The sequence below is a fragment of the Rhinoraja longicauda genome, chromosome 15 (assembly GCF_053455715.1).
Source record: "Rhinoraja longicauda isolate Sanriku21f chromosome 15, sRhiLon1.1, whole genome shotgun sequence".
In the NCBI taxonomy this organism is placed as follows: Eukaryota; Metazoa; Chordata; class Chondrichthyes; order Rajiformes; family Arhynchobatidae; genus Rhinoraja; species Rhinoraja longicauda.
In genome coordinates, this window is record NC_135967.1 from 30,634,430 (window position 1) to 30,655,216 (window position 20,787).

General features: G+C 40.5%; 1 protein-coding gene across 1 annotated transcript in view; it reads right to left on the minus strand.

The window, feature by feature from the left end:
• sash3 (SAM and SH3 domain containing 3) overlaps positions 1–7,197 on the minus strand; it is a 48,914-nt gene extending 41,717 nt beyond the window's left edge. The window contains exon 1 of the mRNA XM_078411982.1: positions 7,073–7,197. Coding sequence (XP_078268108.1) covers positions 7,073–7,129 — 57 coding nt within the window. The 5' untranslated portion in view covers positions 7,130–7,197. The remainder of the gene's footprint in view (positions 1–7,072) is intronic.
• Between the last annotated feature and the right edge of the window lie 13,590 nt (positions 7,198–20,787).

Sequence of the window (20,787 nt, forward strand, 5' to 3'; positions counted from 1 at the left end):
ATCGTTTTTTTTAATTGAACTTTATTGTGTTATGAATGAGTACTCTGTGCATGGACCTGTTATGCTGCTGCAAGTAAGCAGTAAAATGTTCAATTTTTGATACATTTGACAATTAAACACTCCTGACTAAATCCTATCTCAAGGAATCCTCTCCAATAGCTTCCCTAACACTGACACGAGGCCCACCTGCCTAATCCAAAAATAAAGGGCTGCTAATCGACTGCTCAAGTAAAGAATCTGTGAAATTGCAACTTTCTTTTTTTGCAGATTGTGAGCCTGTTCATATCCCATTTCCTACTGAAATGTTCAGACCTCCTGTCAATTCATCAATAATGGGCAAGTGTGGGAAACAGTTGCTGAAACATGTCCGCAGGGAAATGGTGGAGATTGACTGGAGTTTGACTCAGTGTGGCTTAGTGATCACTTCAACAGAGACCTTTCAGTCATTAAGACTGAAATGGAAAATCTGGACTTAACTTTCACAAAAGAAGCACAATATTCCATCTCACTATGCCAACCAATCACTTTTTCTCTGATGACAATAGAAAAAGGAATTATTTGAAGTGGTAATTTTCAAATCAAATAACAATTATTGGGGGATTTCCTCCCAGTTCTTGCATGCAAAATGTTCTTGAATCAGATTTCTAAAAGAAGAGATTGTATCACATATGTCAAGGGAATAATGCAATTGTTTCTATTAATGAATGTCTCTCAAAAATTAAATAGTTAAAATGATAAATGGAGTGAAAATATGTATCTAAGTGCTTCTTTTAAAGTGAACCATATTTTGTTGATTAATATTTTTCTGACTAAAGATTGCAAGAGCTTTGTGGCATGTATCTGTCACTATGGCATGCACTGCACAGCAAATTAGTTATCTTGCACACTTAAGCATCTTTACAGGATGGTTGTAAGAACTTAACTTAAAACCACAGACTAATATCTGTGGAACTAAGCAAATTCAATATCTGTTAAACAGTAAAACTTTTAGTAGTATCGTATTTTTTCCACTGAAGGAGGACAAAATGCTGACAATAAATTTCACTATCAATTTAACAATTTTACATTCAATTATTCTTGTACTGTTCCTATTCCTTCTGCTTAACATCTAGAGCTCACATTCTCACCTTTCTGTAAGCACTGAAAACCACAAGAATCACTAAGCTAATGCTGCTATAACAATGATCAACACAACATATCTCTAGCATTGTTATATTTGTCCCCTATTTTTAAGGGGTAAGAAAATCACTTATCTATTCTATTTGAGTAAAACTAAACATTATGCTACATATAACAAGGTAGAATATAACAATATACAAAACACCTTTCATTTGGTGGGGATACATGTAGGCCTATAAGATTGCAAACAATTGTATTTATGATTCATGTTGAAGGACTGAATATTATCCTTTCATTAATATTCTTGTAATGATAAAGAATCAAACACTTCCTTAGTTGAATTTTCCACAAATAGGGGTTAATCTAGTTTTTTTTAAACCATGCCAAAAATACATGAAATCCTGTTTTAATGCACCGTTTTCGTACTGATTATTTTTTTGGTTCCAACATAATTTGTTGAATTAACTGTATGGTTTTAGTGCCATTTTGTGCCAAAACTGAAATTATTTCATTACTGTGACATTTTAACTTTATTTTAGTCTAGTTTATTATCACATGTACCGAGGTACAGTGAAAAGCTTATTTTTGTGTTCTATCCAGTCAGCGGATAGACTGTTTTGTTAACTGGATTAGGAGTCTTTAGTATTCTTTAACTTCTTTAACAGTAATGTTAGTTTCTATTAGCTGGATTAGGTTTTGACCAAGAATCAAGGGAAAGACATGCCAGTAAAACACTGTTTCATACCCTACTTTTCATATAAGAACCAGCAAAAGAGAAACAGAATGTTGAATCAGTTCAGTAATAGTAGGAAGATATCAGATTGAAACTGAATAATATTCTGGCCATGTCGTGCAACAAAAGTAGTGCAACTTTGAGTCATCAATTGACATAGAGAATTGCAAGACCAGTGGGATGTCTGGATATTAATGGCCAGGAGATTGATCTCCAAATTTGAAGGACTGAATTACAAAAACAGAGTTACTTCGGCTCTTTGACTGTCAAAGAAAGCAACTTTTTTTATGTATAACAAGGCCAATGTTTATTCCCGTCATCGTCCTTAAGAAGGTGGTGGTGTTCTGCCTTCTTTAACTGTTGCAGTTCTTCTGGTGAAAAGAGGAAGGAGTTCCATGATTGGTAATAGTGATGATGAGGGGGGAGCAATTTATTTTAAAGTTATAAAAATGAAAATTCAGTTGGTGGTGTTCCTATGCATCTAGTCATTCTTGGTGGTAGAGTGTGTGTGTTTGAGAATTGCTAACGGAATTGCCAAAACTAGAAAATATGTTGTAGTTTTATAGATTTAGTTTAGTTTAGTTAAGAAATACATTGCGGAAACAGGCCTATCGGTTGCACCTTTGGTGCACCAATTGAGTTCACGGTCAATGCTAAAGATGAAAACGTGTCTTCAATAATGAAAATCAAAACTATTAAAGTACAATTTCATAGTTGATTTTTCCAATAATTCAATTATAAATCACAATACATAACAAAGGGGAAACCCCGTAAGAATCCAATTGGATTATTATTTGTAAAACTTTTTTAAAATTTTGCTTAATAAAATTCCTAATATAATCAGTAATTAATTTGAATTTAGAATTAAGTAAAATAATTAAGTAAAATATAATTCTTTCTATTCTGATGAGTCCTTATCCTCACAGGATTTGATAATTTTGCACTGCAAAATATGTATTTTAGCTCTTGAACTCTAAGTAAAACAGAAAGCGGCTACTTTTGTGGAATTGCAATTGAGTTGCAAATAGCAAACATGCAAAGCACAAGAAAAAAAATCTAGTTGCACACCCCAGTCCCCATGATGCATTTTCTTATGCTTTTTGTCAACTTTTTGGAATTCTACTATTTTAATCGTACGCTATCAAAGCTGAGATGGCTGATTGAATATACAGCAGCGAAGTAAAACATGAACTGTTATCAAACCAATCTGATAAATTACATCCAAAGTACATTAATTACAGATGTCAAAATAACCTAAATTCATGGACACTGACCATCTTTTAAATAGACATTATAAAATTCTGGACCAAGCAGGGACAACTTGAAGGGGAATTATTTCTTCACTTGAAGGGGAAGAGAGAATGAGCTGGAGGGCAGTTAAAATATAGCAGTTCTATATCCCACACAATTACAGCTAGCATTGACTGTAGATGAGACTTGTGCATAACATTGGCAGGCCCTGTATTAATACATGCAAATTGGGGACTAATGACGTACGTGGGATTATTGGGACTTTCAGCAGTTAGCAGCATTCAGGCATGGGTTATTAAGTGGTCCACCTACCACCTACCCTTGGCATTCAATGCCATTACCATCACCAAATTTCCCACCATCCCTCTGCTACTTCCCTGCCTAATTATTTCCTGGGGATTACCATTGATCAGAAACTTAACTGGATCAGCCACAAATGAGGGTATAAGACTACCATGACCACAAGCGCAGCTCAGAGGCTACGTATTCTGTGCTGACTGAATCACCTTATACTCCCAAAATGTTTTTTTGCCGTCCACGAGATGTAAATCAGCAGTGTTACTCTATACTTTCTGCTTGTCTGCATAGGTGCAGCTGCAATAAGCTTGACCCCCCTCTCGAACAAGCAACCTGCTGAATATTTAATTCCCTTTACTAGTGGTGCACTGTGGTTACAGTGTGCACCATCTACAAAATGCACTAAAATTACTCAGCTAGGTTGTCCGAATGGCACCTTTCAAATTGACAATCTCTACCGCCATGATGGATAATGGTTTCAAGTGTATAGGAACACTCACTTGCAGGTTTCTTTCCAAATTGTACACTGGCCTGACTTGGAAATATATCACTATTCAGCTATCATAGTTAGGTCCAAATCCTGGAACCCTTGCCCCAGGAGCATTTGTGATAGTGTCTTCACCAGCAGGGCGCCACCATTAGAGATGGAGAATTAATGTTGACTTTGCCAGTATTTCCTAAATCTCACAAACTAAATGCATAAAAAGGGAGTGTTGCACATTCCTCTTGGCCTTCTGTGACAGGAAAATTAACTTTTATTTGTCCCCAAGAGGACCAGAAGAGTTTCTTCAGGCCTCCCAAAGAAAGCTGGCATCTCGCACATGCTCCTCAATCTTGCCACCACTACCTCTTTTGGCTGCAATTCCCATCATCTACCACCCCAACTCTGAATTTTGACAGTAATGCATTCCAGTACTTACCCTGTTACTAGAGGTTTCAGTAGGGCCCTGGGCCATCTGACATCAGTTCCGATGTCCCTTAAGTTTAGTCTTTAACCTTTTGACTTCCTTTTTTTTAAAAACAATATTGTTCTGAATAGGTTACCTCGTATTTTCCCCTGCTCCATGCTCTCTTTCCTTTATCATTCTCTAAGTGTGGCAACAAAGACCTAAGCTGAAGGCTGCAATTTTTTAAAGGGGAAAACCGCTTGACTGTATTTCACAATTGTCAAATAGTTGTGCAATGGTTGAAAGAAAGAGTCACCGGAGTAGGGTGACTGTGTGTACTCTGGAACCCTGTTAACAACCTTACTCCCAAGCAGCACCTGTGACCCTGGATTTCACATGGAGCCCTGGTTTGCACAATCTTTCTTTGATTGCGTAGGTTCCCGCTGATTCCACACACAACCCCAAAAAGCATGGATAAATAGTGTAAGTTGCCTCTGTAAATCGTCCATAATATGTAGGTGAGAGATGGAATCTTGGGGGGGAGGGAATTGATGGGGATTTGCATAGAATGAAACAGGATTAGTGTTATCAGGTAATTGATGGTTGATAGGCACTTGGTGGGCCAAATGATCATAAGGCCATAAGTGATAGGAGTAGAATTAGGCCATTTGGCCCATCAAGTCTACTCCGTCCGCTATTCAATCATGGATGATCTATCTCTCCCCCTAACCCCATCCTCCTGCCTTCTCCCCATAACCCCTGACACCCGTACTAATCAAGAATCTATCTATCTCTGCCTTTAAAATATCCATGGCCTCCACAGCCTGGAGAATCAGATATTTCTAGTTACATGGCCATTCTCCTGCCTTCTCCCCATAACCCCTGATACCTGTACTAATCAAGAATCTATCTATCTCTGCCTTTAAAACTATCCACTGACAGCCTCCACAGCCTTCTGTGGCAAAGAATTCCACAGATTCACCACCCTCTGAATAAGGGGTCTGTTTCCAAGCTGTGTGACTATTTTTTTCAGAGGATCTGAAAGAGTCAGGGTAAGGAGATTGAGCTTGCCTTGTGGGAATCAGAGGAATATTCTTGTCCACAAGGGAATCTAAAATTGAAAAGTATATTTTGTTCCTTGACCTTCTCTAGCTCAAACCTCGTTTGAGACAGATTTCACCCAGCATGGATTACTCACCAATCGGGCCTCTGACTAAAGAGCCAACTGAGTCTTGATGACTTAATTGGACCCTGTTCTGCACAGCTCTCTATGCTTGGCTGCTCAAATGAATAGGTTAACATTTGGACCTGATGCTATGACAATGGGGCAGAGGAAGCAGCTTGCTCTCCTCATTTTAGCAGCATCCCCTTTTCGGTTGCCATCAAACGAATGAAGTGAAGATCAGAGTACCAAAGTCAAAGATCACAGATGAATAATAGCAACATAGAGAAGACGACATAGGTGGCAAAGTGGCACAGCTGTAGAGCTGCTGGCTCACAGCGTTAGAGACCTAAGTTCTATCCTGACCTCGGGTGCTGCCTGTGTGGAGTTCGCATGTTCTCCCTGTAACCACGTGAATTTCCTCCAGGTGCTCCGGTGTGTAGGGACTGGGTGAGAAAATGGGATAATGTAGTACTAATGTGAACGGGTGATTGATGATCGGCGTGGTCTCGGTGGGCCAAAGGGCATATTTCCATGCTGCATCTCTAAACTAAACTAAAACAGTGATAGGTTATTAAAATCATGGAACTGTGTTTAAGAAACCCAGCACAAACACCTTTGATCAAAACTTTGTGTCATGACCAGTCAATTGGCAGGATCATCTCTTGTGAAACAGAAGATCTCTTTTAAGAGAGAATTATTTATTTAAAATAGTGCATTAAGTTTGAGGAAGAAGTTACAGGATGATTTGAATGTACATAATTATAAGTCTGGTGTTTATAGTTTCCATTTGACATGATATAATTTGATACAAAGGGTTTTCCTGTTAAAAATTTAATTTAAATTCAGGAATAAAACACCATTTTGACATGTTACAATTTTTGAACATATATCATTATATATCAATTTTTGAATGTATCTACATCTATTTTGCTTGTTTAGTTCAATAGTAGCAACGGTCTCCCTGACTTAGAGGAAAGGAGAAGAAAGCTTTACATTTGAATGTAGCCACACATTGCGAGCTAATGATGATCCCCGAGATGATGACTTTGGAACCTAATCTCCATTGCCAACCCTTTGAGCTGGACCCTTTTTGGTTTAAGATGTTTAATTAAGATTTGAAAGGCAGAATTCGGCTTCGAATATCTCACTTCAAAGAGAAAATATTTCATTTTCTGCACCTGAATACATTTATCACTTCCATCTGCATAAAAATATATATTTAAAAATACAATGGTATGATAACATTAGTTTAACAGTTTTAACACTAATCAAAAAAAGATCCTGCATAGAGGAATATTCATGAATAACTTCTATAATGATTAAAGGGCCAATTTTCATTTGCACATACTTCAGCTACTATATAATCAATGCATGATACTGATCACAACAAAGATATGGACACCCACCACTCTGAATTCAGAATGAATAATTTCAACTAATCGTAATCTGGTACAAGAATATTAAGAACTAAGATACATGGAGTTACTGCATGGAGTGACTAAAAGACAACCCAAAGTGCAATCTTGCAACACCAGGCAATTCATTCACAACCTGTAAAACTACTTCTCACGGATTGCCTTTTGCTGTACTTTTTAGAACTTTCATCAATAAATTCCTCACCTTTGGTTTTCGATTTTGCTCCTTTTCTGATGCATTGGATGGCTTCCTTCGCAGCATATTTTATAGCAATTAAATTCAAAAATGGACAGAAGTTAGTGAGGTTCTGCTTAACCGGAGGAATCTGAGTTACAGGAAGAAGAGTCACGTGGTTTGTTCTTTACCGCAACAACATGGTGTGGGCTAGAACTTTAACGTCAACCTTTAGTATCTAACTAGGAAGGAAGTAACAAGTCTTCCTGAGCTCTATGTTGTTTGCAAAGCATCATGACCAGGGTGTTTAAAATGACAAAACATCATTAATATTTAGGCTACATGTTTAATTTGTAAAATTCATAAATGTAATTAAATATGGTATGTGGTGCAATAAACTATGTTTAATTGGATTCATCATTCACATGCCAGCTAAGTTTGAGAACTGCATATATACACTTGCACATACCAATAATGATGTCAGAGCCAGACTAGAAATAATTATAATTTCTATTATAATTGGGAAATTGCCAGACATTTTTAACGTCACAAACACAAAACATTAGAATGATTTATTGCACAAAAAGTGATGTGCCTCATATTTAGTTATTGAAATGAGGTTCCATTTTCCAGAAATTAATTTGGTGAAATGGCATGATCTTGCCCAATGTACTGCGGGCAATAATTCCTTGTGGGAATCTACTTCCAAAAAATGTTTGCTCAATTTCAAAGTGCACTATGTCTTTACTGAGTACTGCATGTGTTGCAAAGTGTTAATGATGAAAGGTTGTAAACTAGCAGCTCAATGCTTATGCTTTACTCCACTTGTTTGTTCAGTAGAGAAACATACTCTGTTCTTTCATTAGCCACGAGTGAGGTACCCGAAGGCTGGACGGGGCTAATGTTGTGCCTTTATTAAAGAAGGGCTGCAAAGACAAGCTAGGAACTACAAACCAATGAGCTTTATATCAGTGGTGGGAAAGTTAATTGACAGGATTCTAAGGAACAGGATTTATTTGCTTTTGTAAAGACCAGGCTTTGTTCATGGGAGATGATGTCTCATAAATTTGATTGAGATTTTTGAGGAGGTGACCAAGGCGCAAGGCAAGGGTAGGATGGTGGATGTTGTATATATGGATTTCAGCAAGGCCTTTGACAAGATCCCAATTGTAGGCTGGTCCAGATGGAGAGATTCAGAATAAGACTGAAAATATAGCCAGCGTGGAAACAGGCCCCGAGTTCATGCCAACCAGTGATCACCAGTACACTCGTTCTATCCTGCACATTATGGACAATTAACAGAAGCCAATGAACCTACAAATCTGCACGTCTTTGGAACGTGGGAGGAAACTAGAGCACCCGGAGAAAACCCATTCAGTCACAAGGAGAAGATACAAACTACATGCAGAGAGCACCCATAGTCAGGACTGAACCCGGGTCTCTGGCGCTATAAGGCAGCAAATCTACCGCTGCCCACTGTGCTGCCCCTAATCTTTGAACCCTAATCCACTTTTCCACATTAACACAGTTGTTTTTTGAACATGATTTTCTATAACATGAGGTTTCTTAGGAATCAACATTTGTGGTACAGCAGAACTTCTTGTAAATAATCAAAGCAAAATCATTTTCTAAAATTGTCAAATTCAATATTAATTCCCTAATTTCTAATGTACCTAGACTCTCAGTAATGATGAGATGCGATTTCTTAATTTCTTTGGAATCATTTAAGAAATTGAAGACAGAGAGATCAGAGTGGGAAGGGGATGAAGAGTTAAAGAGACAGGGAACTTACTGAAAGTTTGGGATCATGCTTGTTGACTGAGTGGAGGTGTTCTACCAAAGCAGTCACCTAACCTGCGTTTTGTCTGTCCGTGAAAGGAAAGGGAGCATGTTTCACGGTGAATAAAGGATACATTACTGAATGGTACAAGTAAATCACTGTTTCACCTGCTGACTGTTTGAGGTTTAGAGCTTTATAGAACATACAGCACAGAAACAGGCCATTTGACCCACAATGTTTATGACGAACATGATGCCTAGTTGAACTGATCTCATCTCCCTGTACATGAGCTGTATCCCTCCATTACCTGTAGTTTCCTTTGGTTTAGTTTAGTTTAGCGATACAGTGCGGAAACAGGCCCTTCGGCCCACCGAGTCCACACTGACCAGCGATCCCTGCACATTAACACTATCCTGCACACATTAGGGACAATTTACACTTATACCAAGCCAATTAACCTGCAAACCTGTACGTCTTTGGAGTGTAGGAGGAAACCGAAGATCTCGGAGAAAACCCATGCAGGTCACGGGGAGAATGTACAAACTCCATACAGACAACACCCGTAGTCGAACCCGGGTCTCTGGCGCTGTAAGGACGCAACTCTACCGCCGTGCCACTATGCCGCCCAAGTGCACTTCCGTGCCCATCTAAAAGGCTTTTAAACACCATTTAGATGGTGAAAAGAGTAGGTTTTGCACTTCCTGCTCCTACTTGAATGGGTTTGTGGGATGAGGAAGAAGAGTTGTGAGGAAGAATGAACCAGAGCATTGTGGTCGGAATAGTCCCTTTGGAATGCTGAAACTGGAGGGCAGGGTGGGTTTGGTGGGGACATGACATTGAAGATGTTGGAAAGAGGGCAAGACGATCTTTTGACTGTGAAGGCAGGTGGGATGTAAGTTACAAATGATGAGTCCCACAAATCCTATATGAATTCTGGGATAGAAGGGAGACAGAAGTGTGAGAAAATACATGGACACACTCAAGGGTTCTGCCAACTGTGGTGGTGGGAAATCCTCTGCGGAGGAGAAAGGGGACACCATAAGAGGATTGATATGAAGATGGCATTGTCTGATGAAGTAGATGGAGAACCTTGAACAGTTACCACAAATTTCTTCAGAATACAAGAATAAGGTAGGACTTCCTGCACCGAAAGCTCAGTGAAAAATAAGTTATGACAAATGCACACCCTGAATAAAACCACATAATTTACAGGAAGAATGGTAGCTGACAGCAATGCAATGTGTCATTCAAGGTGCCACATAACGAGCAGTGCAAAACAGAGGTCTCAGGTTTGATGGATTGACAACTGAGCTAGCTCATCTCACTGTGGGTAACAGTTAATGTTCTGTTGTGGAAAATATTTATTACCACCTTGCAATGTACCAAAGCCTCTCTCTCAGGTGGCACAGTGGTGCAGCGGTAGAGTTGCTGCTTCACAGCACCAGAAGCTCAGGTTCGATCCTGACTATGGGTGCGTAGGAAGGTACTGCGGATGCCGGCTTAAAGAAGAAGTCTGAAGAAGGGCCTCGAGCCGAAACGTCACCCATTCCTTCTCTCCAGGGATGCTGCCCGTCCCACTGAGTTACTCCAGCTTTTTGTGTCTATCTTCTGACTATGGGTGCTGTCTGTGCAGAGTTTGTGCGTTCTTCCTGTGACCGCATGGGTTTTCTCCTAATGCTTCAATTTCCTCCATACCATAAAGATGTGCTGCTTTGTAAATTGCTTGGCTTCAGTAAAATTGTAAATTGTCCTCAGTGTGTAGGATAGTGCTAGTGCACGGGGATCACTGGTCGGCATGGACCCGTTGGGCCAAAGGGCCTGCTTCCATGCCGCCACTCTAAAGTCTAAATTCTAAAAGTAAAATCGGGGTACATGACTATTCATGCAACTGTCTATATTTGTACAATGTCCTTGGGCATATGAATACTCTTATGAAGTTTACACAGATAGAGCAAGTTGAATGCTCAGAATTGAAAATACAGTGAAAACAAAGACAACTTCAATGGCATGATTTTCAATTATTTCAATAGGACATACCAGAGATACTCAGGGTCCAGGCAGACAAGGCAAGAGTACAGGCATACCAGGTAATGATCCAGGCAGCAACTATGGAGAAACAGAATGCTTCAGGTCTGATGAAGGGTTCTGATGCAAGGTCAATGAACTGAAGCATTGATTGTATCTCTCTCCATTGATGCTGGCTGACCTGTTGAATGTTTTCAGCATTTTCTGTTCTGTCTAGATCTGAATCATTTTCTTTAAAAAAAAAAAAATCCTGATAACCCTGTTAATCCTTCATTATCCACTTCAGTCCTATAAATTGGTTTTCATCACAGGCTACGGTGTTCCTATAAGGCCCTATATGCTCCCAATTGTTATTGAATGAGAAGTACACTTCACGGATTTTAACCAAATACAGAGACAGGAAGAGTGAGGTTGGAGGAAAGGAATCAAAAGGTTTTGAATGTTTGTGCCACTACAGTGGAAAGTAAGAGAAATGAAATACCAGATGGAATAATTAGTGACAGTACCAGGGAATGGGATGTATTAACATAATTGTGTTGAGAGGAAATGGAAATTGGTGTGACAGAATCATTGACAAGAGCTGATGTCACTGCATTTGCCATTCTGAGCACTCAGCTTGCTCATCTGTGTGAACTTGATAAGAATATTAATATGCCTAAGAATCTTATAAAAATATCAGCAGTTTGTGTATTCCACTGTATCATATTTTAATAAGCCATTGCATGAATAATCATGTACCTGGATTTTGAAGAGAGAGAGACTTTGATACAGTCGCCCTTGCAAGCTGGTAATAAAGATTTCCTAGTTCCAGCTTGCTCCTGGCTGTGGAGTGGTTTTATCCTCCAGCAGAACATTCATTGTCAGCTTAAGTGAGATCAGCTAGTTCAACAGTTAATTGTACACTAAAGAAACTGATTAGTACGGATGTCAAGTGCTATGGGGAGAAGAATGAGCTTGAGGGGGATAGATAGGTCAGCCATGATTGAAAGGAGAAGTAGACTTGATGGGCTGAATGGCCTAATTCTGCTCCAATAACTCATGAATTTATGAACTTATGAGATGAAAGCCCTCAGGGCAATCTGCCTTTTCCTCATCTTCCACACCATTAAACTCCACACCTCTATATTCAGATACGCATTGTTTTCCTATGGCACTGGACAGAATTTAGGCCTTTCAAATAAAGGTGAAATTCCTAACTTCTATTCAGCTTATTAACGATGACAAGGCGACTGTGTTTTGCTGTTGGAATTTTCAAAGTCCGGTGGGGGAGTACAAACTTCTTCAGATTTCCCAGGACGATCTCTCCACTGATGATAGAACAGTTCCAGTTGGCCAAAATGGTGGTGGACAGGAATATAAGACCAAGGTAAAAACCCTGCTTTATTTAATTGAGCTGAGTTAAATAAATTGCTTTTATTTGCTTCATATTGCATTTATATTTGAATTCTTTATTATTTAACATTAAAAGAAGTATTTTGATGTTTAATAGTTTTGGGTGTATTTCAATATATTTCTGAATAACAGGAACATTCATAAATGTTCAATTACTTTGACAGCTTTGACAGCTATCAAATTTACCCAGTTCTCAAAGTAAATCTGTGTGCAGGGTTTGTATATTTGATGGGGAAGGTCCCGTGTTAGGGCTTGCAGGTCTGCTGTGAATCAGTTTCCAGTGTAAGGAAGCATGCAAAGACCTTGCTCCAAGCAAGGGCACGTGACAAGCAAGCTCGAGTGACTTACCAACAGTAGAAGCATCTAGTCCATGATTCTGGTATTCCCATTGACTCTCCTCTCTCCCATTGTTTGAGATTTAATTGGTGTCATTACCGCTCACTTTATCCCTGCCCTCTCTTGTTCTTTTTCTCTGTTGCTTACTTCCTTATTATTTTCCATTACTTTTCCCTTCTCGTCTCCCAGATACTCTACCCGATTACATGTGCTTGAAATCTGTTGTGTTCTAATCTTTCCCAGTTCTGAAGTGAGGTGTTCAATCTGCAACTCTCTCCCTTAATACTGCTCGACCAAGTGATCTTATTTTAGCATTTGCTGTTTTTATCCCACCTTTCCTACTCTTCATACTGTTGAAGTTCCAATAGATGGCTTTTATATCCCCCAAAGACCTGTCAAGCACTCTGGCTTTCCAAAGGTTTAACATTCTCGTACTCATTGCAGATTGGTTTAGCCCAGACATCCATGTTGAATAATACAAGAGGATACTTGCCCTTCAGTAAACAGTTACTAGTAGATGCTTTTACATTATAAAAGCAATGTCAAAATTACACACCAAAGTATCGTAGTAATCTGCACATGCACTGGATTAGTGCCGCATCCAGACTGAGCAGAAGGACACATAGCCCCACCCTGTCCCGACTAAACCTGTCACTTGCTTCCCAACCTAAGCACCACACAAGTTCCATTATATTTCAATGGAATAGAAATCTATTGTGAGTGTTATTTTACCTTCAGGTCTCGGAGTGCTGTGTTCTGATACATCAAACTATGAGAGGTGTGAAAGTACAGACATGTTTTGTAAAAACCTACTTCTGTTGTGCGATTAAAAAAATGAGAAGTGACGTTGATTTTATTTTTAACATGAGGAACAGCTGTTGTATACTTCCTATTAACATTCAGTGGAATTGAATTTAATTTTAAACGGTAGTGCCATCTATTTATTTTTATTTTATTTTTATCTAAGCCATTTTAACTGAATTTGAAGGCAATCCTCTCTATTTATGAACTTTTTTTTCTTGTTGTGAAATGAGGATGTGAGCATTTAGAGTGCAGGCCTTCATTAAACTGATCAGGGTTGAAAAGATTTTGAGGTTGGCACAGTTGGGATGGCACAGTGGCGCAGCGGTAGAGTTACTACCTTACCACTCCAGAGACCCGGATTTAATTATGTTTAAGGATGCAGTCTCTATGGGGTTTGCACATTATGCCTGAGACAGCATGGGTTTTCTCCCACGCTCCAAAGACATATCATATCATATATATACAGCCGGAAACAGGCCTTTTCGGCCCTCCAAGTCCGTGCCGCCCAGCGACCCCGTACATTAACACTATCCTACACCCACTAGGGACAATTTTTACATTTACCCAGCCAATTAACCTACATACCTGTACGTCTTTGGAGTGTGGGAGGAAACCGAAGATCTCGGAGAAAACCCACGCAGGTCACGGGGAGAACGTACAAACTCCTTACAGTGCAGCACCCGTAGTCAGGATCGAACCTGAGTCTCCGGCGCTGCATTCGCTGTAAAGCAGCAACTCTACCGCTGCGCTACCGTGCCGCAGGTTTGCAGGTTTGTACTTAATTGGCTTCTGTAAATTGTCCCTAGTGAGTAGGATTGAAGGTGATTGCTGGTCGGTGTGGACTTAGTGGGCCGAAGGGCCTGTTTTCAAGCTGTATCTCTACGCTAAACTAAAGGTCAATGAAAGGGCTGTGGTTTAAAGTGCCTGCAGATTGCAGGAGGAAGGGGAGACTGAAGGAGCCATGACAATAATGCATATCCATTTGTGTTATTGAAATTAGTGCCCATTCCTGAAATACTGTTTTTAAAAGACCTTCAAATTGTGCATCCCCTTTACTGAGATTCACTGTTAACATATTCACATAAATAATAAACTTTTTCTCAGGATGGAAAAATCAAATACTAGAGGGCATAGCTTTAAGGTGAAAGGGGCAACGTTTAAATGAGATGTGTGGGCAAGTTTTTTATGGAGACAGTGGCATGTGCCTGGAACGCCCTGCCGGGGTGGTGTTTGAAGAAGTAGGTCAGTGGCATTGAAAATATTTTTGGATGGGCATATGGATATGCAGGGAATGGAAGGATGTGAGTTATGTGCCGGTAGAGAAGTGATGGCCATGGTATCATGTTCGGCACAGTGCTGTGCTGTAGTTTGCTGTATTTTATAATAATAATAATAATACATTTTATTTATATAGCGCTTTTCATATACTCAAAGACGCTTTACAGAGATTTTGAGAACATAGGGGAAATGAATAAATAGATATAAATAGATAAATAAGTAAATAAATAAATGAACAGAGAAAGGAGACAGAAGGTGAGGTGACCTTCAGTGGTTGAAGGCAGTACTGAACAGGTGAGACTTCAGCGATGTTTTGAATGTGGTGAGTGTGGGGGAGTCTCTAACGGTTTGGGGTAGTGAGTTCCATAGGGTGGGAGCAGCGATGGAGAAAGCCCTGTCCCCCCAGGATCTGAGTTTAGTCCGGATGTGGGGGGATAGGAGATTGGCAGCGGCAGAGCGGAGGGTGCAGGTGGGAGTGTGCCTGTGGAGGAGGTCGGTCAGGTAGGATGGGGCCAGGTTATGGAGGGCTTTGTAGGTTATGAGGAGGATTTTGTACTGGATTCTCTGGGGGATGGGGAGCCAGTGGAGTTTATAAAGGACGGGGGTGATATGGTCACGGATCGAGGTGTGTGTGAGTAGACGGGCAGCGGAGTTTTGAATGTATTGAAGTTTATTGATGATTTTTGAGGGTGCGCCATAGAGGAGGCTGTTGCAATAGTCCAGACGGGAGGTGATGAAGGCGTGGATGAGGGTTTCTGCAGCTGTGGAGGAGAGGGATGGACGGAGACGGGCAATGTTTTTGAGGTGGAAGAAGGCTGTCTTTGTGATGTGTTTGATGTGTTTGTCGAAGGAGAGGGTTTGATCAAGGATGATTCCAAGATTCCGGATGTGAGGTGAGGTGGATACTGGGAGACCATCAATGTTGAGGATGAAGTTTTGGGTGGATTTGGTGAGCATTTTTGGACCAATGATAATGATTTCAGATTTGTTGCAATTGAGTTTGAGGAAGTTTGATTGAAGCCAAGATTTTATTTCAGTAATGCAGTTTGTCAGTGTAGAGTGTGTGGTGGAGGAGATTGACTTGGTGGAGATGAGGAGCTGGATATCATCGGCGAAGCAGTGGAAGTTGAGACCATGACGGCGGATTAATTGACCAAGGGGGAACAGGTAGAGGATGAAGAGGAGGGGGCCAAGGACTGAGCCTTGGGGGACACCTTGGGGGAGGGGAGCGGTGGGGGATTTACAGTTGTTAATGGAGATGAACTGGTGTCTGTCAGAGAGGTAAGATTTATGTTCTATATGAAGAAATATGTCAAATGGAAATTTTATCTGAAAAATCATGAAACAACTCCTGAATCAAAGAACCGATTTGGCATATTGTGCTGTTGCTGGCAATTCTGCAGAATTAATCTGTAACGAAATCTGTTGACCATGAAGTCTCTGAATATGCAGTTTCATAGTAAAGCTTTAAGCAAGCAGTGAAACTAACAACTTCTGAGCAGATCTAAGAAATTGACTGCATTTCATTGACAGGTCAGCATGGCAGCAAAGCCCAGGGAGTTTTAGTTTGTTGAAGACACCAGACAAAAGCAGAAATATGTCAGGGTATTCAAACCAAGACACAAACAAAGATATATGTTGGGCAGTGCAGTGGAGCACCTGATAGAGCTGCTGCCCCACAATCCCAGAGATCTGGCTCGATACTGACCTGGGTTATTGTCTGTGTGGAGTTTGCACATTCACCCTATGACCCCATGGATTTTCTCTAGATGCTCTGATTTCCTCCCACATCCCAAGATGGGTGGGATGTAGGTCAACTGACCTCTGTATATTGGCCCTAGTGTATAGGGAGTGGATGGAAAAGTGGGATAGCATAGAACGACGGTGAACGGGTGATAGTCGGTCGGTGTGGACTCGATGGACCGAATGGCCTATTTGCATGTTGTTTCAATATTTCAATCAAAGATCTTAGAACACAACTTGGTTAAAGAGATAGCATTTGAGAAGTGTCTTAAATGAGGAGACGTAGTAAGGAGGAAGGGGTTAGGGACAGAATGTCAGCAGCCAAGTTTTCGGCAGCTGAAGTCCAAACTGACAGCAGCAGAAAGATGTGAACCAGAGGTTTAGAATTAGATGAATTCATAAATCTGCGAAGGTTTGAGATGAGCTGCAATTAAATGTATTGAGAATAAGTAGAGGAAGCATCACTGATAATGTGGAGGTCCTCCCTTCCTGTTGCATATTGACATAATAATCAAATCATTTGCCTCAGTGATCACAACGAGATGAAGCAAACTGCTTTTAAGGATATCTTTTGATTTTTACAGTGAGGAGCTGGCAACGTCTGTGGAAGAAAATGGACAATTGCCGGTTTGGCTTGAGACCCATCCTCTGGACTGCAGGAGTGGAGGGAGCGTCGCGTAGCTTGTACACAGAGGTGAGGAGGGTGGGGAGCGGCTGACACGTGATAAGCGTATATAGAGGAGGAGAGGTGGATTGGTGGATGGAGCCAGGTGGAGACAACACACAGGGTGGGAGGAACCAGGGGCTGACATTGATGGCATCTGATGGGAAAGGCAGTTGGAATATGAGACCAGATAGGGGAGGTGAGGTGGGCAGATGGGAATAACGTGGGGAGGGGACCTGATGAGAGGATGATGGAATTAATGGAGAAGAAACTAGGTGAGAGGAGCGATAATATTGTGGGAAAGAAAGGTGAGGTTCTTGGTGTATAAAGGGACTGAGAGGGAAGGTCACCTGAAATGAGAGAATTCTATGGTCATATCATCGGGTTATAGATGATTGAGATGGAATATGAGGTGCTGTTCCTCGAGTTTGTGTTTGTCCTCATCCTGGCTGTGAGGGAGGCTGTGGGCAGGCAGGTTGGTGTGGGAATGAGGAGGGGCTACCAGGAGCTCCAGATGGCCGTGGCAGATAGAGTGCAGGTGATGAGCAAAGCAGTCAGTGCTTGGTCTCACAGATGTACAGGAGAGCATCTGATGCAACAGATGAGGTTAAAGGAGATGCATATGAATCATGCACCACCCACGTATCTCTACTTTAATTTATTACAATTTGCAAGTGGTCTTTTATGAATCTTCTGTTTCACACAAATCCGTTGATTAGGTAAGGCTGATCGTAAGTATATAGAATAGATTAATCTTGCAAATAGAAACCTCTCATGATGCTAAAACAAAAATTGCTGGAAACGAGTTAATGTTTCTAATTGATCACCTTTTATTGGAACTATGAGAAAATTCTGATGAAAGGCCAATGATCTGCAACATGTACTCCTTTTGCCCTTCCTGGACTTGCCGACTATTTCCAGCATCTTATTATGGAATTTGAACGCCCAAAGTATTTTGTTACTAATTATTTTCTAATGTTTGAGCCCTGTTGGTTTTACCTCACTTATATAATGTCGCCTTCAAAAATAAAATGCCGTTGTGAAGTTTTTAAGTGTTAGATGCTGCAACCTGCCACCTTCTTCTCCTCTTAGCAGCACTTTAGTTTTAATCAGGAGTCTGTTTGAGGCGTTATGACTCTGCTTATTCCCAGTACTGGAGCATGGAGGAAGTTCCCAGCTGCCTGCTGCCTACTGGCAGTAATTAAACTGAAACGTCTCTGAGCCAAGGAGAAACATCATTAATGATGACTTGTTCATTAAAAAATTACAAAATATAAATCACTTTTTTGCTGTGCCATCCCATCAAACTGGGTTATCTGATGGCATCTTATCTATTCGAGTGGACTTTATACCAGTTAGGTTATCTTTTTTTCCCCTTTATTTTATGTTGAAGGATTGTAAAAGCCTATTCTTTCCTTTGATACCCTTTTGCTTTTAATATACCTGTAGAATCTCCTCTAACGGTCGTCTGTTATCTTGCCTGGCAAAGCTAACATGTCCTGTTTTTACCCTCCTGATTCTCTCCTTAGCCTACGATATTTCTCCATTCCTCGATGAATTTGCTTGACCCAGCTGTTGATACCTGACATATGCCTCTTCCTTTTGCCAGAGGAAGTGGTGAGGCAAGACAATAACGATATTTAAAAGACATTTGGACAGGAACATGGATAGGAAAGGTTTAGTTGCTGCAGGTACTCCTCAGGTTGACCAGCGTGTCATGGAGGGGGTGAGCTGTCTTGTCTAGAACGCTCCGCAGTTTGAGGAGCATCCTCCCCTCCAAGTCCACCTCCTATGAATCCAACTCCGCCCCCAGGACGGCGCCAGCCTTCCTGATGAGTTTGTTGATTGTATTGGCATCCGCAGCCTTAGCCCTGCTGCCCCAGCACACGGCAGCGAAGAAGATGGCACTGGCTACCACCGATTGGTAGAACATCTGCAGCATCTTACTGCAGACGTTGAAGGAGTAGAGCCTTTCCAAAAAGTACAGCCGGCTCTGTCCCTTCTTGTACAGGGCCTCAGCGTTCCTGGACCAGTCCAGTTTACTGTCCAGGTACACTCCAAGGTATTTGTACTCCCTGGTAAACTGTACATCCACACCATTGATGGAAACAGGAAACAAGAAGATAACTTGTTTATTGCTTATCTCTGTGTTCACCCAGTTTCATCCATCAGGGACACTCCCCTCCCCCACCCTCCCTACAGCTTCATGAGCATCTTGTGTTTCTGCTACAATTCTGAAGAAGGGTCACCAACCTGAAATATTAACCCTGTTTCTCTTCCCACACATGCGGCCTGACCTGCTGAGAATTACCAGCATTTTCTGTTTTTGTTACCATGAGGAAGTCTGATTTTATTAAGGTTTTAATTTGCGCCTCCTCCAACTGAATGGGCCAGGTTACCATAGTAACTACTGTGTAGGAAAATAACTGCAGATGCTGGTTCAAATCGAAAGTATCACAAAATGAACTCTAACTTCAGATAGTTCCTCTGTCCCTCCCTTTCCCCTCCCCTTCCCAGTTCTCCCACTGTCTTCCTGTCTCCCACTACATCCTATCTTTGTCCCGCCCCCTCCCCTGACATCAGTCTGAAGAAGGTCTCGACCTGAAACGTCACCCATTCCTTCTCTCCTGAGATGCTGCCTGAGTTACTCCAGCATTTTGTAATACCTTCGATAGTAACTACTGTAGTTGTTTTCTGTTTGCCGATATTAGTTTCAATTGGAAACTAAAATTGAAACAAACTGCTTCTACTTTAATTACAAATTGCATTTAAATTTGCTGCTCGCAACACTTTTGCTTTGTATATTTTGTATGTCCTTCCTTTAAAATTCGAAGATACAAGTGAAAACATAATACTTAATGATTTCAACATATTTTATATTGTATAGACAGGATTTGTCTCATGTACAATATGTCTCATTGTGTATGTGGTGGTCAAGAAATAGCCATCACCTAATCTCACTTTCCAGCACGATGTTCATGTTGTATTTAGTGTAGTTATGTTCATTCATTATATATAATGAATGAAAACAACTAATTTCTTTGAATTGGCAACAAATTATTAATTGTTTGTAAGTAAAAATTGCTTTCCCTGGTATAAAACATGTCAGTTTCAAACATCACTCGATCATGACCAGCAAAGGGGTGAAATTACAAAGGATTCGACTCCAATTTTTCAGGTTTACCTGAGTACAGAGTGTGTCAGTGGATTGTAGGATTGCTGACATTGCACCAATTTTGGAAACAAGATGATAGATTAATGCTAGTTTGTTTAGATCAGTAACTTCCATGTTTGGCAAATTATTGGAGTCCACTCTAAAGGACGTTACAAACTTTCACTGAGTTAAGCACAGATCGATCAGGAATAGTTAGCTTGCATTTGGTTAGGGAGGGATAAACCCACATTGAAGTACTTTTCAAATGTAGAAGAATTCCTGTCCCTGCCGCTGTGTTGGGCAGTGAATTTCAGATTCTTACTGCAGTTTCTCTTCATCTCCACTCTTAAAATAATCACTTTAAATCTATGGACCCTGGTTATTGATGCCTCTGCTAAGGGAAATAGGTCCTACTTACTTAACCTTCATAGGTCCCTCAAAATGTATATATCATAATTTAACGCAACAACGCAACAAATAAATGTATAATAGCACAAAAATACAAGAAATTATCAGTAATATGAGGCAACCAGAACATACCAGTGCAAACAAAAATACTTAGTGCAATC